The sequence below is a fragment of the Cordyceps javanica genome, chromosome 2, assembly GCF_051103115.1.
Source record: "Cordyceps javanica chromosome 2, complete sequence".
Classification (NCBI taxonomy): Eukaryota; Fungi; Ascomycota; class Sordariomycetes; order Hypocreales; family Cordycipitaceae; genus Cordyceps; species Cordyceps javanica.
The window spans coordinates 1,891,237-1,915,080 of NC_139296.1; the positions used below are offsets into that span (position 1 = coordinate 1,891,237).

Genomic DNA, 23,844 nt, shown 5'->3' on the forward strand with positions numbered 1-23,844 from the left:
TGGGGGCAGTTTCGACATTCAGAACGCTGAACGCCAAGCCTCCAAGTGGCGGCGGCAAGGTGGGCGTTCAGCTCCAGCTTGCAACGCGGCCTTGTGCGTTTATTATGGATCTAGTCATGACAAGAGGAAGACGAGGCAGCCTAGCCAGGCTGTTGAAAAGCGTTCGATCGGGCGGGTATCGAGGTCGAGGAAGGAGAGTTGTTCGGGAGAGCAAAAGAGCTAGCGTGGGCGAATTGGAGGGCTAATTTGTGGCTATCGCCGCTGTTCTTTGCTTCTGAGTGGCGGATATACGGTAGACCCGAAAGACGTCGGAAGAGCTACAGAGTACAGATGGCCGTCAGCCGCCTACAGGCAGGCCCTTGCCTCCACGCGGTCTCGATAAAAACACATGGTGGGTTGGCTGAAATAGGATTCATTTCCAAGGACCAACCATCGAGTGGGAGGCGCTAATAAGTTGGGTGGGATTGTCTGATTCCATTCCAGCCGTGAGGAGACTTAGATTGACAGGTGGGCGTATCATCGCATACTCGGCCACGCCTGTCTTGGGGACCTTTATTCACCTTGAACAACATATGACGGCAAGTACCGCGAATTAATAATGGCCCGCTTGGCAATTGGTTTGGCAGTATCCGTAACTACCCACTACCTACCGAGTACATGGGACAGCTTACAAGTGGGCATGGGACAGGATCGGCATAGGGCAGACGCCAACCGGCGTGGTGGATCGCCCGGTAGTATCAGTAGCGAGAGGTTGGGGAATGACATTGCAAGCCCACCATTGGAGCTTGAGGGTAGTAGGGTGGCAGCGAGCTATTAACACGTCACTTCACATATGGGAGTTTCCTAGCGGCTCGTGGGTTGAGTGCTGAATTTTCAGAAACCCAGGCAAGATGTCATGCCGGGTTGGAGGCTATCGATCCGTACACACCGCAAGTTTGATGGACGTGCTTCTGGTGGCAAGCATAGTATATAGGTGGCCGATGAAACGGGTCAAGTGTCACGTTCATTCGTCTCTATGAATTCCCGATGAGCGTGAGAAGACTTCTTGGAGCGTGACAAATTCTGGCCGCGCGAAACTGGCGAGTTGTTGTATTATTATGAGTTGGCACCGGGGAGCCAAAAAGCAAAGATGAGTGTTTTGGCGTGACGCTAAAATATTCTAGGTACCTGCTGGCAGCCTGTAGGTACTTAGGTGGTAGGTTGGTACCAGGTAGCTTGATCCGTTGGTGCTTGGCACGTCCATGCCCACTTGATGTCTAGTGAAACCCGCTGCAGGCCGGCCGGCCACTGCCCGGGAGCAGCCACCCAAACAAGCGCTAAGTACCTACGACTAGTAAAGCTGGAGGGGGGATGAAGCACCAGATGCAACATCACGCACTGTGCAGCTGAAGCAGACGCCGAAGGAACTGCTCCTAATATTTTTATATCTATTTTTTTATTCTGAAATCCGTATCGCTTTGCTTCACCAAATTGTAACCTATCTTGTTTGCACGAAACCGAGTGGCCTTGGCGCGTTGGTATGTCCGGTCGCCTCGCCTATCACACACACATACACAGGCACTCAGTGCACACGCAACGCAAGCGTACATACCTTGTCCGTCGACCCCCCCCAAAAAAATCTCTGTGCCTCCTCCTGAGGAAACAACCCTTCAACGGGGTCGGGCTGCTGACTCCATCTTCATCGACTGCCTCTTTCAGAAATAACAGCACGAGTGTTAAATCCTTGCCTTGCTCGAACTGCCATAGTTCCCCCCCTCCGACTCTACCTACCTGTACCTGTCGACGACGCGTTGGTTCTGCCCACGCCTCCACTTCCCATACACTACAGCGCCGTCATCGGCTACCACCACATGTTGCCTACAGCCTCCTGATACTGCACAAGGAAGCGGCAACAACGATTCTTGCACCACATCTGTCAAAATCTCCCATCATAGATTTGCCATACATAATTTTGTGTGCCCTTGGCTTGCAACACGTAGGTGCTTGACCTACTGCCCGATCTGAAGCTCCTTGGGCAGCTTCTCTAGCCACCAGCCAAACCCGCAGATCATGGCCATCGCTTCATTGCGAACGCTGGTCGCTCAAGTCCCCAGCTGGCAGGACCGCCTCGATGAGCTGGTGGCCGACATCAACGCACGACAGACCGAATTATCCAAAGTCGAAGATCGTGCCGCCCAAGAGTCCATCGCCCCGACATCAGAACACGATGCAAAGCCCCCGGCTACCAACTCGATGTCCAGATTGCAGCCCGCCGATACCATGAACATTGACCCTGCACCTTCGGCTGTCAGCAACCAGCAAACGACACATTCTATCGGTAATGGCCTGGCAGCCAAGAAGAGACGGCTCGAGCCCGTCTACTTTGACGGCAGCATGCAAAAGTTCTTCGAGGAGCTGGTCCACTTCATCGCCGTCAGCAGGAATATGATGCGCAAGGCCAAGATGGCTGCTCGTGTGGCCCAGATTAAGAAAATGGCAGAGGTTGAAGTTGGTGATGATTTCAGCGATGACATAGCTGAACGACCCACGTTACGCTACGTCAGTGCTCGAAGACTGGACTCACTCGGCCCTGCAAGCCCCAACAGTGCGCGACCGGGACGCGAACCAGACGTTTTTGACGCCCTCGATAAAAATCTCGACACTCTTCAGTCCACCAGCGAGCTGGCCGCTTTTCAATTCCTGCGGGAAGCATCCAACAGCAAGCATATGAAGAGTATTAGGAAGATTCTAGGCGACGTCTTCGATGCTGCTACGACTGAGTTGGCTCGCCTCGCGCGAGACGAGCCCGATATGGTCCGAGATGCTGACGCTGCGGCTGCTCGCACCAAGCGACCGTTGAGCGTGCGTAAGGAGCTATCAGCCGGCACCAAGCCTGCTGATTCACCCAATAAGCGACAGAACACAGGCCATATCAGCCCGTCTGCGAGTTTGCCCTCAATTGGGCATATGGAGGTAGACCTTGCCGCTTTGCAGAGCGACGAGACTATTGCACCGCGAGTAACTCACCTGCCCACAAACGTGCGTGCCTAGTGTTGCGCCTGTGTGTAGGGCTCCTATGTGTCTTGTCTCTTGATGAGAAATATGTGTACAAAACCAAAAGATATACCACGGTGGCGTTTTTCCATTTCGCCCAACGAAAGAGGCAGAACAAGGTCCTGTCCTTGTGACCATTTTTTGTATGACTTGACGACAGTTATGACTATTGCTACGCTGCGAAGCACTAGAATCTACATGAAATAAATCGACCTATTGGACATGAACGTGATAGGATACATTTGGGAATCAACAGACTACTTCCTTTGCTATCGATATATTCAAGTATTGTTCTTGTATGTAGTTTGTGGGGTCTTGAGTTGCAGCTTGATCCCATTGTAGGTTTTTTGGCCAATGGGCTCACACTACCACAGGGCCTTCTCCACACAAGCAAGTGGCGCGTGAACCAGTAGTCTTCCAAATGACATCGCACAGCTTCCACATCTGAGCTGTAGTCCTACGACACCGTTGATGCGGCGATTTTGTTCTGCCGAAATCGATCGACTCCAGGTTTCAACTTGGCCACGTCGGAAAAATGACGTGATCGATCTTTCTCGCGCCCACAACTAGAAGCTACCTGTCTGCTCTTTCTTCTTCCCTGACAGCCCCTCCATTCGTCACTCGCTGCCATGGGCCAGGGCTTCTCGCTGGCAACGCCCTCGGCGGGTTCGGCCGGTATCGACATACCACAGCTGCAGGACATCCAGTATGAAAGAAGCATAGGCGATGCACGATTCATGAAAAGCATCCGGGCCCGTGACGAGAATACCGTCGTCCTCGTCAAGGTGCTCGTCAAGCCTTTCCCGGATGTTAAGCTGGACAAGTACAAGAAGCAAATCATAGGTATGCTCGTGTCGACGTCGCGAATGGATACAGGAAATAGAGCTGACACTTTTACGTTACAGAACAGCGAAAAGCGCTTGCCGCCATCCCCAACGCCCTCGGCTTCCAGCGCGTCATCGAAACAGAGACCAACGGGTACCTCGTCCGCCAGTTCATGTACAGCTCGCTCTACGACCGCCTCAGCAACAGACCCTTCCTAGAAGATATCGAAAAGAAGTGGCTGGCTTTCCAGCTGCTCTGTGCCCTGAGGGACTGCCATGCGCGCGACATCTACCACGGCGACATCAAGGCCCAGAATGTGCTCGTGACCTCGTGGAACTGGCTATACCTAACAGACTTCTCTTCTGCCTTCAAGCCCGTCATGCTGCCCGATGATAACCCCGGCGACTTCTCCTACTTTTTCGACACATCGGGCCGGCGAACCTGCTACATAGCCCCCGAGCGGTTCTATGCGGCGGGCGCTGCCCCGCCCGAGACTCCCAAGATGACTTGGGCCATGGACATATTCAGTGCTGGCTGTGTCATTGCTCAAATGTTTCTTGAGTCAGAGATCTTCAGCCTGGCTCAGCTATACAAGTATAGAAGAGGAGAGTACGATCCCGTCATCACCCATCTCAGCGTCATCTCCGACAAAGATGTACGCGAAATGATCGCAAACATGATCCACCTAGACCCCGAGAAGCGATATTCAGCAGACCAGTGTCTGGATTTCTGGAAAGGGAAGGTCTTTCCGCACTACTTTTACAACTTCCTGCACCAATACATGGAGCTTGTCACGGACCCATCTTCAGGCAACAGCCCCATGTCTGGAGCCCAAAAAAATGAAGGCGAATCTGATTACCGCATTGACCGCGTCTACTACGATTTCGATAAGATTTCATACTTTCTAGGCTACCACCAGTCTGATAAGAGGACACAACCAAACGAGCCTCGTCTCCAGTCTAAGCTAGGATTATCGCATTTTCCTGTCCAGCTTAGCATCCCGAATAATGAACATACTGTCTCGGCCGACCTGGAACCGCCGGAAGATGACGGTACTCTCATATTCCTGACCTTGGTCGTTTCTGCTATGAGAACTACTGCAAGAGCCTCATCGAGAATACGAGCCTGCGACATTCTTCTAGCTTTTGCTGAGAGATTGACAGATGAAGCAAAGCTAGACCGTGTGTTGCCATATTTGATGACGTTGCTAAGAAGAGATGAGACAGAGCTGGTGGTGGTGTCCGTCATCCGAACTATTACCCAGCTTCTGCAGATGGTGCACATGGTCACACCGATTAATTCGCATGTCATTGGTGACTATGTGCTTCCTCGCATGGAAATCGCGCTCGGATCAAAGACTCATACTGTGAGCCCCCTCGTGCGTGCTACATTTGCGTCGTGCGTAGGTAGCCTGGCCTCCAGTGCTCAAAGATATCTCGAGCTGGCTTCCAGCATACGGCCTGATGGTTCCATGTCTATTGCAGACCCGGAAATTGAGCCGGGCGCAGAGGCAGATACCAATTTCGAAAGCATATTCGACAACGCTGGAAGGCAACTTTTCGAAAAGATTGAAGGTTTTACAAAACAGCTCGTTGAAGACCCTGATGTATACGTGAGACGAGCATTTCTATCGTCAGTACCAGAGCTGTGCATGTTTTTCAAAGAGCAGTCCAATGATGTATTACTGGCGCACTTGAATACGTATCTCAATGACCGAGACTGGACCTTGAAGTGCGCGTTCTTCGATACGGTCGTCGGTATCGCCGCTTTTATTGGAAGCGTGAGCCTTGAAGAGTTTATGCTACCTCTCATGCTTCAAGCACTGACCGACCCCGAAGAATTCGTCGTGCAGGCTGCTATACATTCGCTGGCACAACTTGCCGGTCTTGGCCTACTGTCGAAGGCAAAGCTCTGGGAGTTGTTGGATCTTATTGGGCGCTTCACCATGCATCCGAATATTTGGATTCGGGAGTCGGCTGCTGAATTCATCTCCATGTCGGCGAGCTTTCTCGAGCCTGCTGACATACGCTGCTTCTTGCTGCCATTGATCAAGCCATACCTGAAGATTACCCATCTTCCCGACTATAACGAACTGAGTGTTCTTGATGCTTTAAAAACATCGCTTACCCGACCCGTATTTGATCAAGCAATTACCTGGGCTACTCAGACCGATCGTGGTCTGTTCTGGAAGTCTTTGCAACATGTTCGCTCTTTGGCGTTTGGGTCCTCATCAACCTTAACGGCTCGATCCAAAGATTTGATCTCGAGCCCACTGAGCAAATCAGACCGCAATGACGAAGACAACCAGTGGTTAGATAAATTACGAAATTTAGGGCTTAAACCAGACGACGAGATTAAATTACTGGCTTTGCGAGAATTTATCTGGCGACTCAGCACCATGCGAAGCCGAGACTCTTCCCCGGCAGAACCTAGTGTTTCAGTTGGGCTGATTTCGCTGAAGGATCTGGGCGTCACCCCACAAACGGTATTCTTCAATGATGCGCCGCTGAAGGATCCTTCGTTAACGCCAGATCTCGAGCTGCCGTCAGCGCAATACACAATCGCAGACGCATTGTTGGATGCCTCCATGACTATTGATGACTCTGTTAGCAAGAGGAGAAAGGCCACAAATTTGCACAAGAATAGAGTTCAAAGTGTTGGACCTCGGGATGGCCGAATTCTCTCTCCCAATGGAAGTGGTCGCGCCAGCTCTCGCGACTCCCGTGTACCATCAACAGGTTCCCGAGACGACGCCTCTGTCAACGAAGGACCCTATGCACTAAGACGTGCCATGCGTCACCAGACTAGTGCTTTGAGCCTTCTTGACCGGAAAGATGGCGGAAAGTCAATACCAGAAACTGGGACCAGTGACGCCAATGCCTTTGGTGAGATGGAGGGCCCATTTACACAAATGGCTGTTACGCAACCGCCGCCCTCCACGAAGAACACATTGCAGCCGGTAAAGCAACCGAAGCACAGTTATGCGGGCAATGACCCGAGCATCCAATTCATGCTTGATAACATGTATGTCGACAATTTTCCTCGCGATGTACTTGAATTCGGCCCAATGGTCGAGCCAATATCCAGAAGAAAGAATAGAGCCGTTCGCACGCCGACTACCGAGGAGCGCTGGAAACCACAGGGCCACCTAGTGGCCACTTTTGGCGAACATAGGGGAGCAATTAATCGCGTTGTTGTCTCTCCAGACCACATGTTCTTTGTAACCGGTGGTGATGACGGGGCCGTCAAGGTCTGGGACACGGCCCGGCTGGAACGAAACATTACTCACCGATCACGACAGACACACAGGCATGCTGACGGGGCACGTGTGATGGCGTTATGCTTCATTGAAAACTCACACTGCTTTGTTAGCTGTGCTAATGATGGCATTGTCCATGTAGTCAAAGTCGACACTGCATTAACCAGTGGAGTCATTAGATATGGCAAACTGAGAGTTCTACGTGAATATCGTTTACCAGAAGGAGAATATGCTGTCTGGTGCGAGCATTTCAGGCAAGAGACCAACTCTGTTCTTATTTTGGCAACAAATAAGTCAAGAGTGCTAGGTATTGAGTTGCGCACCATGACGCTGCTCTATGTGTTGGAAAACCCAGTCCACCATGGCGCACCGACCTGCTTTTGTGTTGATAAGAAGCGATACTGGCTATGTCTTGGAACGTCACATGGAATAATAGACCTTTGGGACTTGCGTTTCAAGACCCGACTGAAGGCTATGGGCGTTCCCGGGAAGAGTGCCATCTATCGCATCTGCATACATCCGTCAAAGGGCCGTGGCAAATGGGTGTGCGTCTCCGGTGGCGCCGAACATGGCGAGATCACGACTTGGGACCTAGAGAAGACAACTTGCCGCGAAATTTATAGAACCGGCGCCGTTAAGGACGGCCCTAAAGGATACGCGGCGTGGGACGTGGACAAAGAAAAGCCCGAGGGAGTTCTATCGCGCTTTGCCGCTAACCTCGACCTGGCCGATTCCGCCAATGTCGACCGTGGAGTCCGCGCCATTGCAACAGGCATCTCCACCGGAGAGGATTCGCGTGATATTCGCCATGCTTTCTTCGTGAGTGGTGGCTCTGATAGAAAGATGCGTTTCTGGGACATCTCTCGCGTCGAGAACTCGAGCGTCTTTAGCGGACTGCAGCCTGATGAGGCACAGCCGACTTACTCTGCCGCGCACCCGACAACATCAACAACGCTCAACACAGAGCGCTTTGCAAGACAGAGCAGCACGATGGCGGCGGGAACAGGAGGAGCCAGCGGCCGGCCAAAGACAACCGCAAATGGCCGTCCGGCGAGGTCTACGGTGATTTCTCTGCAGCAGCAGCAACTCTTGCAGTCGCACTTGGACTCGATTCAGGATGTGGCGTTGCTCGAGTACCCATATACGATGAGCATATCTGTTGATAGATCGGGAATGGTCCTCGTGTTTCATTAGTATCGAGAGCTACATACAGATAAGAGGTCGCTACATGAATAATAGAATATAGAATCAACAATGTTAAATCTGATACGATCGGGGTCTCCTCAGCGAGGTGTTTGGTTGCGAGCTTGCTGAGTAGCCAAGACCGCCGCGACGCCATGATGCAGCTTTCGCGTTCTCTTCAAACAGGTCTAGGGCCAGTAAGCATCCAGATGTATAAACCAGGACTAGCGGGAACAAGAAAATCGCTCCTTGCAATAGTTCCAACGAACACCAGTGTCAATCCCTTTCAGCTGAAAGAGTTGGCGCAGTTCGCTGCCCCACTGCCAACGCGAATCGTATTTCGCAATGCTATCCAATCTCAGAATGCCTCCCTCTCCCTTCTTCTTATATCTAGAGCTTTTTGAGATTTCCCAAGCGAGAGAATTGGCAGTTAATCGGTATCCAAAAGGTTTGGCGCCAAAAAAAAAAAAGAAAAGGTCGTTGAGCGGCCGCCGTCCGTGCCATGGACCGTATGAGCTTCATCCCCGGCCCCAAGGCCAAGGCTGAGATTCACGAGGCTGAGGGCCGTGTCTTCTTCAACCGCGCGGCGGCGCTCGACTACGCCGACGAGTTCATCTGGAACGCGGCCGGCAGCGCGGGGCTCGCGCACAACCCGCACACGAGGCTGCTGTACGCGCTCGTCGGCGCGTGCCTGAGTGAGGGCGACCTGGTGGACGTGTACTTCGGCCTTCGAGGGCCCGATGCAGCAGCCGGGGAGAAGACGGTGGAGTCGGAGGAAGAGGAGGAGCGCGCGCGCCGCGGCGGCGAGGATATCGGACACACTTGGGCGGTGCTCACGCACGCAGACGGGCGCACGCAGACCGTATGGGAGGTAGGTCGGGATACACCGTATCCGCGCGAGGTGTTCGCGCGGAGAGCGTTCAACGGCTACCGGCAGGCCCTGGCCGAGTACAAGCAGACGGCCGCGCCGCAGGCGGTTCCGGTGGTGGCAGAGGAGGCGGGGAACGAAAGGGCCGGAGAGGGAGGCGAAGCCTGGCCGAGAGTGTTTCGAGACAAGCCGGTGGCTTCGCGCGCACTGGCACCGGCGAACCTGTACCGCGCGAGCGCGCGGATGTGGTACTTTGTGGACTTTGCGCCGCCGGGGCAGGTTGACGAGGCGGCCGTGCTGTCGCGACCCGTTCGGGCGTTTGACGCACTCATCTTGTCGACGCTCGTGACGCTGGCTTACGGGGCCCCCGCGCAGGTCTTTGGCGTGCGCTACAGGCTCGAGAACATTGGCCAGATGCCGTCGGCGTATCTGCGGACGCAGTACGAAGCGAATGAGGACCTGAGGGAGCAGACGGACGAGGAGATACTGCTGGTCATGTAATGGTGCGATGCAGGTAGTAGAATTGTCACATCGATGGTTCTCAAATGGGGTCGACGATGATTTACTGATAACGTTGCGGCCTAGCATAATGTTCTATAAATCTTTTTCCACAGCGGCCACTGGCGGTAGCTGTCTTTGCTGTGAACGCTCATGGCTTCGTGCCGCGAGAAGCTGCGGCCTGTGTCGATATCCATGCCCAAAATTGTAATGATTCTGGTCCTGAACCACAACTTGTGGCCAACGTAAAAGATAAAGATGACCGGCACTGTCAATACCTTTTGGAAGAAGTTGTTGGTCATCTGCGTTGCGCTCATGGGCACCGTGGAAACGCGCACCGGTGACACGGCCATCCAGAACTGGGCGGCGAGGACAAACGCATTGGCAATGATGGCGACCCAGGAGCCAATTACACCAACTTGTGATCTGTACGGCAGTTGATTCAGGGTATTGCCCGCGGCGGCCCACGCCTTGCGGAAGCGGATATGGCTTAGACAGATGCTTGTCCAGGTGAATAAGCTAGAGAGCCCACATATGCTGAGGAGCCAATCGAAAATGGCGGCGTGTACTTTGATGTTGACCAAATAAGCGAGAAGTCCAAGGCTTAAAGCAAAAACAATCGACACAAGCGGCCTGCCTTTGCGATCGACATAGCTGAATATTCTCGGCGCGTGCGACTGCTCGGCTAGCGCTGCCAGAACGCGCGACGAGCCAAACACGGCCGAGTTGCCAACGCTCAGAACGGCGAGGAGGATAACAGCGTTCATGACGCTCGGGAGAATGGTGGAACCGAGGCTCTCGACGGCGATGACAAAAGGGCTCGCCGTGGCATCGACGGAGCTGGTACCACCGAGCAAACGCGGATCGTCGTACGGCACGAGAAGGCTGACAAGGAAGAGGGCGACAATGTAGAAGACTGCGATGCGCCAAAAGACCTGTTTGATGGCGCTGGGGAGGGTCTTGCGGGGATTGGCAGCCTCGGCAGCGGCGAGGCCGACGAGCTCGGTGCCGACAAACGAAAAGGACGACGTGACGAGTACGCTGCAGAAGCCCTTGAAGCCGTGATTAGTCGGACCGGGATTGACCCAGTACTGACCGCCTATGTAGCCGGACTGCGGGGTGCCGCCGATGTTGATGACGATGCCTAACAGACTGTGAAGGATAGGTGCGTTGGCGACGAGTACTTGAGATAAAAAGGCAAGTGGAGAGGCGGACAGGCGACTTACATGAAACCAACAATGGCAGTCACCTTGACGATAGAAAGTATGAATTCAGTCTCGCCATACCCCTTGATCCCGAGGAGGTTAATGACGGCGATGAGGACGAGAAAGATGGTCACAAATACGGCTTTGCTCAGTTGATCATTCCAGTACTGAATTGTCAGTGCACCGGCAATAATTTCTAGCGGGAGGCCGAACAGCCATTGAAAGGCGTAACTAGTTTCACAAGGCGTCAGATTGCCCTGCTTGTCAAGTAATAAGGAAAGGGAAGAGGAGACGTACTTCCAGCCCATGGCAAACCCCCATGACGGGTCCAAGAAACGCGTGGAGAAGACAGAGAAGGACCCAGCGACGGGAAAAGCAACGGCCAATTCACCGAGACTTTGCATGATGCAGAACTGTATCATGCCGACAAAGAAGTAGGCGAGAATCATGGACGCAGGGCCGCTTTGGAAGAGGGCGATGCCAGAAGCCACAAAGAGACCAGTACCTAACAAGTATTAGACGAGTCAATAACCAAGACACGAGACGAATACAGAACGTGTCGAGGAAAGCAGAAAGTTACCTATAGAGCCTCCAATGGCAATCATCTGCAAGTGTCGCCCTTTGAGCTCCTTTGACAGGCCCGTTGAGACAGTCCTGGCGTTGGCCGCCCGCACGTCGTAGTAGCGCTCGCGCTCGTGATGCGCGCTGGGCATGGCATCGTGGACATGGTATCCCTTTTGGCTGGCCAGCTTCGCACCGGGCGCACGCTTGAAGCTGTCGACCATTCTCTGGGGGATGTTGTCTTCGCCTTGGGCGGCCTGCGGCGGGTTGGCCGAGACCGCAAACGCCGTCGTCATGGCGAGAGGACCTGCACCAGCACGCCGGCTCGACTCGGTCATGTCGCTCATCTCGAGGATTTCAAAGTCTCTCGTCATGGTGATGCCATTTTTGAGAGACTTTGATTCGTCCGAGTCGGTGCTTGGCATGATGTCGGTCGAGATGTTGACGGAGACCAAACGGCGGAAAGCAAGGTTGATGTGTCCTGCCACACCATATAAGAGAAGAAAACAATCTAATAAGAGACCAACTAGCCAAAGAAAAGAAAAAAAGACAGAAAGTAGATCCGAGAATACTACCACATGAGTACGACGCAGTATCAGTCGGCCGATTCTAGTGCTAACCCTGTGACAGACGAGGTCGTTGGACAAGAAACAATCACCAACAATGGGCGGAGGAGCAGGAAGAAAAAGAAAAGACTGGGTACTTGCAAGAGTGCATTAAGTCTGGCAAATTCAAGAGAAGAAGCCAGCTTTTCTTCAACCTACCAGCAAGTCCGAGTCAGCTTTCCGGCCTGGCTTTCCGGCCTGGTTGCGCATTTGTTCGACGTGTTTGAGGATTCAAAAGCCCATAGCGCAATTTCCACTAACAAGACAATGCACAGAAGAAGACCCCGAAACCGGGCGACTCAGGCCAGGATCATACTCCGCTTCCACCCACCCCCAAGTTTATGGGGATGGGCCATTTTTTCCCTGATAATCCTTCCTCGTTACGTGAACAGGCTATGATCTTCGCCTCGCAGCTGAAGAAGCGCACGGGGCAAGGGACAGCATTTGCCGGGTCGCCGACATATGGCTACGTAAGTATCGTTAGGCTGCCACTTTCGTAGATACTTGCTTAGTTAAGCGCTTCGTGACTAGCTTCACGCCGATTAAACAATTGCTGGCTGTAATAAACCAGACGAAATTTGGTAATTGGTAGTGTGAAGAGAGTTGCAATGTGTGGAGATGGCGGCGCGGGCGGGAACCTGCCCACCTGTTCCGCCACACTCGAGAAAAGAAAGGCCGGTGCTCTCTGATCCCGAGAGGGTAGCAAAGAAGGACCGTGTGTACTGAGTATTTCTGGAAGGTCTTTTTGGCTGGCGCGGTGGCTTGCTGATATGAACAAGACCCAGGAGGCTGCTGGGCTGTTGCCGGCGGAGTCGTCGTCGCTCTTGTTCCCCCAATTCCCCACAGAGGCGATTTGTGGATTCGATAATCATCAGGTTTGGTTGGTGGCTTTCGTCTCCTTGCTCTTGTTGTCTGCAAGTGGCTTGTGCACTAATAATCTACGGGTAGCGACACTGGACGCGACGCCTCGGTCGTGGTTGGTCCGGAGTAGGCATTCACAAGGTGCGCCACCTTGCCGTTCCGTAACATGAGACATGCCCAGGTGGAACATGGCGTCCAACCAGGATGCCCGTGTCGCCATGCCAGGTGCTCTCAAATCTGTGTAAGAGAATTGTGTAACGCAAGAGCGCTGAACTATATACAGTGTATCATGGAGATGTGTGCTAAAAGAGAACGCGAGTTCAACCTCGGCTTGGAATACCACGGCTTTGAGTCTATTCATGAAACGAATCAAATGGTATATTCTTGAGTAGCAATAAAAGGTGGTAAAAAGACAAGGGCTACAGAATTATCATTTTTAGAATCTGCGGGAGCCAGCCACGATTGCTGCAGGAGGTTGCTTTGGAGCAGGTGCGTCCAATGCAGCTATAGTACCCCGGGAATATGACCTCTCTTGCCTAATGAGAGAGTCATGACTCGCCGTGGGGCTGGGTCCCCGGATATTCCCAGAGGAATGTGATGAATGTCGGTTCATCTTACGCATGGATTCTCGCCGCGGACGCGGGCCGAGGTCATCGAGCCACTCGTCGCTCTCCGTTCCACGCGGTTGCTGCTGCTGCTGCTGCTGCCGCTGCTGCTGTTGCGATTTTCCGTGCTCCTGGTCATCCCAAGTAGCGCCCGTGGTCACGCCGTGGCCGCCACGAGACGTGGTACCGCTGCTGTGATAGCCTGGCCGGAACTTGGTCTTTTTGACGCCGCTATCGCGGAGGAACGACCCCAAGGCAACAATGTTGGCCACGACTGTGGCTGCCAGTATTTCGATGGAAGCCCACATGGAGCGGAACGTCTGGTCGCCCCGAAGCTGGATGATCTTGGGGACCCGGTACAGCGTGATGCCGACCGTCAAGAAGCCGAAGCAAAAGAGCATGACCAGAAGCACCTTGCGCTTGGTCGGAATGCGCGTAGATAGAATAATGGGCACCGGAAAGACGATTAGAATGACATCAATTGCGGCACTGGCTGTTCCCATGGCGATGAGCTGTACAAAGCCTTGTCGACATTGGCCGCCTGGGTCAGGCGTTACTTGCCAAGCTTTGGCAACGGGTTGGCACACGGCGAGATCGGTAATTAAGACAACAATAAAAGATACGCCCAAAGCATATCGAAGGAACATGGTGAGGCGTAAATAGATCTTTTTCATGGAAGCACCGGCTAGGCGAGTGAGGAATTCCAGCGTCGTGAGCTTAAGCGTCCATAATCTAGACCGTGTTAGTCGGAGAACAGGTAGCGATCTCGTTCAGAGATACTCACGTGGCCGCATAAAACACTCTGCCAGCAAGAACAATTCGACTGCCTGTTTCTCGATGCGAGAGCTCTGCGTCTGAAAGTGTGGTGCCGCTGAGATCGACATTGTTGGTCCCCCATAGTAACACAATGTGTGCGCAGGCGATGCGCAAGAACAGCGGCAGCAGGGCCAGAGCGACAATTTTGTCTTCACGAAAGAGTTTCTCGACCCGAATATATCGACCAGCCAAGCGCAACAGAATGATGCATGTGCAGAACAGCGTAATCCACCATGAAACCAGCAAAGTTGGCTTTGCCTCGCTAAAGGGCCGCAGAGGCGGCGGGTCGGAGTATAACATTACTGTGGTGAGAATAGCGAACCCGGAAGAGAGAAGATGGAAAGGAAGAAGAAAATAATCAAGACATTATTCGGACGCCAGGAGCCGGTGCATATGACAAGGGGAGCTCATCCCATGCGGTGAAAGTGAAGGAAATAACCTCGAGGACGTCGAGCACACTGATTAGTGAGGGCAAGTATGTATTTGTTGGAAAAGGACAACATGAGCGCCACAAGAACTTCTTCCAGGAATACATGTGTCCCCATGGAGCCATTGATACACCAGCGCCGCAAAGTACCGAACCATGCAGCCCCATTACTTACCCAACTGCAACGCCGCTTGGCAGAGTCAGTAACCAGGAATTCCGACTTGCGCGCTGCAGGGGAGGCGGTGGTCGTCAGGCAGTTAGCCACACACATACATCCATCATCCGTCTACGGGTAGGGTGTGGTCCTTCGTCCTCTTCAGCACACCGGCTGGGGCAACGTGGTTTGACAGGGATCATGACAGAGCATCCTCTCACGGCCATGTCTTGTGATGGCATGTGTGAATGGGGAACTCGTTAGTTACTGGTAGCACGCAAGCTCGGTTCAGCAGTGGCGTCCTTGGCCACCCCTTGTCGGTTATTAGGCTGCGTCAGGACGCCACCCTCCTCTCTATACAAAAGAGCGACCCCTCTCGCCTCGCCCCTCTTCCCTTCAAGGCAAGGCTTCGGTGGCTTGCATGCGCGGAAATTTGGTCCAGACGGAATGGCCCAACAAGTTACTGGTACTGATTAGCCAGACGATTTTCCTGGTTGTAGTAGAAGCTGGAATCCCTCGATGGCCTGTTTGGGTGCGACAGCGATGGGAAGGAGGGCAAACGGAGGTACAGGTTTGCCTAGCATATCTCTCAGCTTCGTAGGAAGGGACTTGTTCATGTCGCACCCCGAAACAACCACCCCTCCTCCCTTGCTCTCTGCGGCTTCTTTCTCAGTCCAGTCGAATCGCTGCACGGCTCGAAGTAGTGAGCGTAGTATCAATGCCGAAAACCTCGAACATGGCCTGGGTTTTCAACTCCGGGCCCGGTAGGGGAGCAAAGCGGCAACAGAAATCCGTACAAGATCAAAGAACAAGCAACCTAGCTGCTAGACATGTTGAAGGAATATACAATCGATCTGCGGAGGCGGGGCGAGTGGTGCGCAAATGGCCAGGTACGCCGCAGGGCTAAGTACTGGAGAAAACAGGTACTAACACTCAGTACGGATAAGTACTGGTAAGTAGGAAACACTGAGTGGACAAGAGGCTAGAGCTGCTGCCTAGTGGGCCTGCTGATCCCTTCAGTCTCTACTTACGGACTGCGGAGTACGGAGTACTTACTTTATTTGAATTGGGGGGCTGTGGTTCTCTTATCTCTGTACGGAGCCAAGAAGTACGGATACTTCGTACGGATACTTCGTACGAATTATCTTACTGGGGCATCAACAAAGTAGGTGGAATCGCCCGCTGCTCTGCTCCGCTGCTCCGCTGTTCACTCATTCATCCATGCAAAGGCTGGCGGATTGACTGGTTTCTCTATAAGAGAAATTGTCAATTTCCGTGTGCTCTCAGGATTATCCGAATTTGACTTTGAAAACCTTTGAAACGTACTGGGAACCACTCTCGGCCGCGGAATAGCACGTACAGCAACCACGATGTTGATTATTACTTCCAGCCTTCTCAAACCCTTTGACCCCTGAACTGCAGGCGATAGATTTTGGTATGATAGGCATCGATTGCCCCCCCAGCTCAGTGTGGTGGAGAACAATGGCGATAAATGAACATGGCCGAGACTAGAATGACTCGAAGGAACAAAGGAAGAAAACGGCGGCGGGATCTCCCTCCCTGGTCTGGTCTAATTGCTTTTTTAGTTTTGCAAAGCCTCTTGATGGGAGGAGAGCTAGCATTCTGCGAACCAGCTGGGGTGCGCCACGGTTCAGGTGAGGGCGAGCCCGCATATTTGAGTCAGTCTGCAAGCTTTATCAGTACTCCCTGTTAGCCTGGATGACGCAAAACTAGCCTTCTTACTCCCTGTTCTGGTCGAGAAAACTAAACAAAACGTGATACGACTCTGATGAGAGACTTTCTGTACAGAGTTGCTGTGGCAGCCCTGGATTGTTTCGCAATGACTTGAAGTAGCCATAACTACTGCCTCCGGCGATGAGAGGAGCTGGACACTGACTCTTGCGGAACTGCGGAGTAGCACCACCAGCAATCAGGATATGACGTTCGAACCAGCAATGGAAACCCCATTGCGTATCCAGCAATACAGCCTTCTATTATTTGAGAGAATCGACAGCCCAAGACTTGAACCCGATCGTATAGGGCAGACGCTCGGAATTCTGAAACTGACAAGAGACGCGGCTGAAGCCGACTTCGAGCATCTCCCCGCCACCTGCAACAGAACCATCCGCCTTCCTCAGCAGACGTGGTTTGAAGCATCCCCTCGGCAGCGCTGGCTCTTGGCAACCTGCATTTGCATGGGATCAACTGCTAAAGTACCGAGTACCACTGGCGCCGATGTTGCATTTCACAAGCATCGGGAAACCTCGAGAAAAAATGGTTGTAGACCTATCATCGTAGCCAAATGACAAGCAACCCCTGCGCTCATGAAACCGTCAACTTCTTTGCGGCGGCGCCGATTTCGCAGCCTTGGCGGGCCAGTGTTCCAAATTCTTCAAGGCATTGTTTTATGGTTCGTCATCGCATTGAGGCTGGTAGGGGCGTGCTGGTATACACGTATGCCTTCTTTACTTCCATCTGTGTGATGCTGATGTGGTTGCTGATGTGGTTAGACTGGCAAGCTGCCGTGGTTTCCCTCCCCAAGTCAGGCCATGCGAATCTTCTGCCATTTCGAGGCACGTTATCCCGGACCACTCCGTATTGCTACCAGTATTATCGCACGATTTTCGCAGTGCATAACTTACTTTCACAATGCCCCTGATTCGAACGCTGTCCTCGTGTACAGGGGCACTTGTCAGCATAAAACCGCATGAAACTCGTCGACGCTAATCATGATTGGATACAAGCACATGAGCTAGTTTCGATTCTCAGACCCGTTTTCTCTATACAGGTGTATCTGGTAAGCTCTTTGCATTCAACCGTATTCGTTACCTTGCTGCGGTTGCTCTTGAATCTACAAACAAACAAAGACCTGCATAACAGCAACGATAGCCCTTTCTAACCATGTCAATTGTATTTCTCCCTGTTCAGTTAAGCAGACACTGCGTCTCCCTGTATCTCGCTGCTTGCGTGCCAGCCCCTTTTCTATAGCCTCTTCTATCCAAGCAAGCACAAATAATCAAACAGAAAAAAAAATACAGAAAAAAGTGCGTGATACACATGATTTTGCGACAATTGGACTTAGGTGTAAGCTACGCTGCAAGACTTGCCAGGTAGCTGTTGAAGAACCTTGTCACAGTTACTGCGAGGCTTCTGGTCTTGGTGTAGGTGTTTCGTCGCCATCTCCAACTTCGGTTTGGCTAGAGATGTGAGGAGCCACGTCCGTCATTTCGAGGACGATGGGTTCCTTGGGAGCTGGAGCTTTCATTTCGAGTGGAGCATCATCAGCAAAGAGCTTGTCATTCTCTTCAAAGTCGAACGCCTCTGACAGATTTACAGCCAGGAATGTCTTTGGCAGTTTGACCCTGCAGAACATGGTTAGTAGATAGCATTTGCACTGTTTTCATTATGCACTTACTGAGTAAACTTGGCTCGCAAAGTCTTAATTACTTGCAACCAGTCTTGATGCGCAGTCAAGCTACGTCTTGGGGCACATCCAATGCAGTGTCGGCTGTCAAGCTGCACGTGCAGAGGGTCAAAGACATGGCATCCGGGACTAATGGTAATTCGAATGCTGTAAGTGAATGCGGGCTCGTCGTTCGGCGCACTCCCAACAGGTGGTGCTACTTCCGACTCGTACAGCTCAAAGCAAATCTGCGAGAGATAGTCTAGCTCTGGAATCGTGCTGCGCTCGATCTTCGTCTCAATACCACCTTCAATGATGCAATTGAGAAGTGTATATATGTGCGATTCTTTTGTGAAATAGAAAAAAGATTTGGCGTCGTTAGAGGCTTGCATCTCTTCCAGATCGTGAACAATCTCCTTTAAGAGTGGCAGCGAGGTCAAAAGGCCAATCTCAAGCTTCTCGCTGTCTGAAATCCCGTATTCTTGAGGGCAAATGAAATCGAAAAGAATCTTTGCCAGCCTGTAAAGCTCCTGGAGAGGTTCGTGGCGAGGATCAGGTTTTGCTGCCGTTTGGTTGGTCCCCTTGTACAAACGGAAGTACTGCTCGGGCTGCAATTCATCATTGGATCCGCGAATATTATTGATGAAGGAGCGTCTTCTGAAAAGCTTTCGAACGGAGCGATTGTTCTGATCCGACTTATCGGAATTATCAGAGTTGGCACCCTTGGCGTCCTCAGAAACTTTGTTTTCTTTGCCTTCCTTGCCATTTTCGCCCTCCTTTGATCGCTCTTTGGTGCCATATTCTTCTTCCAGCATACCCTTAGGAGGTGTAAAAACCCATTCAAGAAATTGCCTGTTGTGCAAGGCATCAAACTTCATAGTGTCGTAGAGCTCAGAGATTTTGCTGGGGTCTACTTTTTCTCCGTCACAGAATTCGGAGAACAGTTTCTCCCAGCGCTCCCGGAAAAGCTCGGCATCTTCACCCGAACACCACCTGGACTGGATGCTGGTCACAGCATTTGCATGCGAAAGGGCGGAAGAAATGGAAGTGCTGGAGCTTTCGCCGTTGAGTTTCTCGGTGCTGGGATTCGAAATAGCACCGAGAGAGCTGGCTGCACCACTGTAGATCTTGCCATAGTTGTATTGCATAACACGGCGATGGAAGTTCATTAGCTGCACCACCCTTGTTTGAACTTCAGAGGGCTCGGGCATGTTCTCAGGCCAAGCGAACTGCTCGGGTCGTTCATTGCCCTTTCGTAACAGCCCTTTGAGTTTCTTCTTCACCTTGTCGGTTTCGTCCTTGGCGGCATTAGAGTCATCCAACAAGTCTTTACGAACAGTGATAAAATCCTCGGGTATTTCCTTTTGGCCAAGGAAGGACGCTGCCCAGATCTGGGCACTCGCGGTTACACGTCTTTCCGAGCTGCTGAAAACGTGTACCTCATCCAATATATCCCTGTTCATAAGCATAAGGTCATTACGCATGTTTTCTCCCAGCTCCTGGGCCTGATATCGAGCCGAATGGGTAGGCTCACCGCCCCATTTGATGATAAGTTGAAGTTTGTCAAGCACCAAGCTCTCCTCAGCAGCTGTAAATTTGGACATGGTAACCCCGGAGAGGGAATCGTGTCTTCGAGGTGATACACGGTGGGCTCTATCGTCAGCCACATTATCAGAGTCACCTTGGACTGTACCCTCTTCTTCTTCCTTGACATTCGGAAGTCCTTTGACAGATTGATCCGTCTTCTTTTTACGGAACATGGGCTTGATCTGGACCTTCGTTCCGGCCCAACTGCCTTTCTTGACGAGGACGTTTCGCAGAGATTTGAGTTTTCCGCGATCTTCAACACCTTGTTCAAATGCTAGATCGACCGCTTGCATGACACTCGCCAATGCAGCCTCACCGATGAGTAAAACCTCTTCTTGGTGACCTTTCAAGAGAGCAATAAATGGCTCGGTGTGAAATGTGAACTTGTATTTTTGTTTAGGAGTTCTGTCAGCATGTCGAATGACAGAAACCATTCCCTTGAGCTTCCACGAGTGTTTTGGTGGAGGCACAGAATGGGGACTCTCGTCATTGGGAGCCTGGTGGCTAGGAGTCGCGGTAGTCGCTGTGGATTTGATGGATCCTGGCGCCGAGGAGGCAGCGGCCGGGAGGGCCAGATCTGGCGCAGGTGGAGGAAGATACAGACTTGCTGCAGTGCTATGTAATGCCGAAACTAACGCACTGTCGGATATTGGAAGTGTGTTAGAGGGTGTCGAATGTGATGCAGTGGTATCCGAGGGATCTGGCTCGCCGGTCGGAGTCGGAGAAGCAGTTGTGACTTGCGATGTGTCGACAGTCTGAAACTCTTTTTCCTTAGGCGACGCTGCTGTCCTTGACATGGGATCAAAATCGGAAGCGGCAGGTGACGGTAAAGGAGGTGTGAGAGATACTCGTCGGAGCTTTTCCTTGATGAACATCTCCTTCAAAATGCTGGCACAATGCTCATAGTAGTCTTCATTGTCTTTTACAAAACTCCAACCATTGACATCTATGACATAGCTTTTGCCTGCGGCGCGAAGGAGATCGAATCCGCAAACACGCTGGCCGAAAGCAGTTGAGATTTTGCCTGCCATGTCTCTTTCTTCGGTGCTCAATGCAGTGACATATCTCAATTCCTTTCCGTGGGTGTTGCGTCGAACAATGCCGTCCACAACAGGCGACTTGCGCGTCTCAGCGTGGCAGAAATTCGGGCCCACTGTGTATGCTTTCACGTCTTCAGCGTTGTCAACTTGCATAAAGCTTTCATAAACGTAACTGTTGTCCGGTTCGCTGATACAACGAGGCGTAGTCAGATCAGCCACAAAATCAGAGCTCTTGTTGCCAATTTTGCGAAACAATTTTCTTGCACCGCCACCTGCGCTCTTTGGGAAGTAGATGATTACGTTGTGGTCTTCTGCACTTGTCGGTTTTTCAACAAATGGCTTCCGAAGCAGGATACCATCAACACTAAGGGCGTCGCCGTCCTCGACTAGCTCAACCTTTCTTGGAATCTGTGCCTTTGCCGAATCAACAGGATCAAGAGTGACCCCGGACACTTCCTTGATGTATTTCGCCACGTCCGATGTAAGCAGGCTAGGACCACCGTCGCGGCTAACCTCTAGGCGTTTGGGTGTGCGGACATTGATTTTATCGAGCAGGCGCAGGCAAATGCGCCTGTCCCACAGAATCTGCTGCATTGGAACATCGTTGACGCAGAATGGCTTTCTAGCCTTGACATAGGCAATTGCCTTTTCGAGTGGGAATCCATCGGAATAAAACGAGATCAAATAGTCGCTAACTGTTGTTAGCAATCATTGTCTTAGGTTGGTGGGTGCGAGACGAGTAGCTAGGCCAGATAGGCTGACCGAGGTGAGCGGCGCCGCATCGCGTAGACTTACCAAATCGGCCAGTTTTCAACCTCTGTCTTGTATGTTAATATAAAAGCCCCAATGCACCCTGATGTGGTTTACACTGACCTTCATCAAGTATGACCTTGTCACCAAATACCACGACATCGAATTCTCGGTTGGCAATGATACGATTTAAAATATTGCGGCTCGGCTTGCTGCGGGCCTTAATGTCCAGGGCGCAGATACCAATGACACCCCACTGCGCGGGTTTGGCTAAATTTCGAGTTGGCAAAGGCTGATTGGCAGTTTTTGCGGTGTACTGACCTTCTTCTCTGTAGTGATGGTTACCCCTGTCACTACTAGGACTGTGGCTACTGTTGGCAGTGCTGCCGCTGAAGCGTCGCTTCACTCTGCTGCGGGACCGGTCTGGCTGCGACCGCATTGTCTCGGTTCGCTGATTGCGCCGCATGAGGTCCAGCGGCTGCGAGTGAGGGTCGCGAGGTGTCAGCTGAGGACCGGAAGGACCAGTGGCTTGCGTGTTGGAGGTTGTTGTGACGGTGACATTGGAGACACCGCTTTCTGACTGGCCGGAGCCGGAGGCCTTGGCGGTCGACATCAGACTTGTGGCAACGGAGCGTGTAGTGACTCCCTTGTCAGGGCAGTGCGGAGCAGAGTTTATGATGCCTCGGGCAGAAGCAAGCGAGTATATCGAGCTGTTGGAAAGTCGACGTGAATCCGATTCAGACCAAGAAGACCTGAGAGCGGAAGCCAAAGCAGTGGCGAGGGTAGTGTTGGGGCTACCTGGGCTGTCGACGGTGGCGAGTCGGTTTCGCTGGGCATCCGAGTCGTGGTCGGATCCGGGCACAGGACTCTCTTCTGTGGAAGTGCTAGAAGTAGTAGATTGGCGGCGAGAATGTGCCAGAAGCGCTCGTGTGCTCCTTAGCTGAATTGAGCCGTGAGTGTTTGTGGGCAGGCTGGCTCTGGCAGGATGGATGTCGGAAGTGCCTGGCTCTGCATGCCGGCTTCTGGTATTAGTGACTGAGCCAATGACAGCCGGGATGGAGATGCTGCGTGTGTGGCCGCGCTTGGAAGGTTTCTTGTAGTCAAGTGAAGCCACCGATGCGGACGAGTCAGAGCTGTTCTTGTTGACAGAGGCGGACGAAGGAAGTGTCGTCGAGGATGGTAGAGGCTTGGACCCGTTTACGGATCCCGTGGTGGTAAAATTCAGAGGCTCCATGGTGAAGCGGTCCGGTTTGGGAGGTCACGCTAACAAGGCCAAATCTGGAGCCACCACTGGTTACTGGCCAGGCCGGCCGCAGCAGAAAAAAAAACAACCTAAAGTAGGTACCTACCTGCTCGCCTCGGACCAGCGCTGTACTTAGAGGAGTAGTCGGCGACCGTGCTCGTGGCCTCGTGGCATGTGCAGATTGCAAGGGCAGAAAACCGACACCCAAGTAGTCTGGTTTGCTACCACGTTGTTGGCGTCGGGAAGCAGGCCCGGTTCGTCCTGCTGCAGTAGTCAGAGTCTGGTTCTCGAGGTATTTCTAGGCTGGGCAGAATGGTCAGGCATCGGAAAGTGCCACCTGCAGCATCAGATGGACCCCCGGTACAGTGCCATTCAGCCCTTTAAGATCGACTCGGCGTGATGCGCGATGGGCTCTCGAATGCAGCACACCTGCGGGGAAGCTTGGGCAGAAACGGGGACGACGGCGCTATTATAGGTTCATAGCGGTGTGGTGTTGAGCAAGCGCCTGCCAAGGCAGTATTGGATCGATGAAGCCTGAGGCCGTCTGCTATGCGCACTGGCATCACCATTGGCACGCATCAGGGCCACGGCGTCGCTTACATTTCTGTTGATGTCGCAGGATCACAAGTAGAACTGCAAACGGGGAAAAGGCATTGCACCTGGCGGACGGCGGCCGAGGCCGGCATGAGTAATTGTTGGCAAACTGGCAGCACACTCTCCAGGAACTGTGTTGTATTTTGAAGTACAACATCAGGTCGTGATGCTATTTTTAACACAATACCTGATCTCATTTTAATATCTACTTACATTGTGCCACGAAATTGATCTGTCACCGCGTCCAGCCATGCTTCACTAGTTAGCCTTCAGCTCGAACCCCTGTCATCATACCAGTGGAACCAAGGCGGTCTAGGTGGGGCAGGAC

General features: G+C 52.5%; 5 protein-coding genes across 5 annotated transcripts; 3 read left to right on the forward strand and 2 right to left on the reverse strand.

Annotated features, from left to right (window-relative positions):
- Positions 1 to 2,049: 2,049 nt before the first annotated feature.
- Positions 2,050 to 3,030, forward strand: V2A60_003064 (uncharacterized protein; the record flags this gene model as incomplete). Its single annotated transcript, XM_083254407.1, has 1 exon — positions 2,050 to 3,030. The coding sequence occupies one exon, from the start codon at positions 2,050 to 2,052 to the stop codon at positions 3,028 to 3,030; it is 981 nt and encodes a 326-aa protein (XP_083110533.1).
- A 632-nt stretch (positions 3,031 to 3,662) lies between these two features.
- Positions 3,663 to 8,311, forward strand: V2A60_003065 (ubiquitin-binding serine/threonine protein kinase VPS15; the record flags this gene model as incomplete). Its single annotated transcript, XM_083254408.1, has 3 exons — positions 3,663 to 3,876; positions 3,939 to 7,184; positions 7,260 to 8,311. 3 exons carry the CDS (start codon positions 3,663 to 3,665, stop codon positions 8,309 to 8,311), a joined length of 4,512 nt encoding a protein of 1,503 aa, XP_083110534.1.
- A 490-nt stretch (positions 8,312 to 8,801) lies between these two features.
- Positions 8,802 to 9,668, forward strand: V2A60_003066 (uncharacterized protein; the record flags this gene model as incomplete). The annotated part of the gene is made up of 1 exon (XM_083254409.1): positions 8,802 to 9,668. One exon carries the CDS (start codon positions 8,802 to 8,804, stop codon positions 9,666 to 9,668), a length of 867 nt encoding a protein of 288 aa, XP_083110535.1.
- Positions 9,669 to 9,748: 80 nt separating this feature from the next.
- V2A60_003067 (amino acid permease) lies at positions 9,749 to 14,618 on the reverse strand (the record flags this gene model as incomplete). The annotated part of the gene is made up of 6 exons (XM_083254410.1): positions 9,749 to 10,817; positions 10,892 to 11,101; positions 11,168 to 11,375; positions 11,451 to 11,912; positions 13,516 to 14,234; positions 14,287 to 14,618. The coding sequence occupies 6 exons, from the start codon at positions 14,616 to 14,618 to the stop codon at positions 9,749 to 9,751; spliced, it is 3,000 nt and encodes a 999-aa protein (XP_083110536.1).
- A 3,417-nt stretch (positions 14,619 to 18,035) lies between these two features.
- V2A60_003068 (inositol polyphosphate kinase domain-containing protein) lies at positions 18,036 to 22,913 on the reverse strand (the record flags this gene model as incomplete). The annotated part of the gene is made up of 5 exons (XM_083254411.1): positions 18,036 to 18,261; positions 18,315 to 21,620; positions 21,725 to 21,746; positions 21,803 to 21,949; positions 22,001 to 22,913. 5 exons carry the CDS (start codon positions 22,911 to 22,913, stop codon positions 18,036 to 18,038), a joined length of 4,614 nt encoding a protein of 1,537 aa, XP_083110537.1.
- Positions 22,914 to 23,844: the final 931 nt, after the last annotated feature.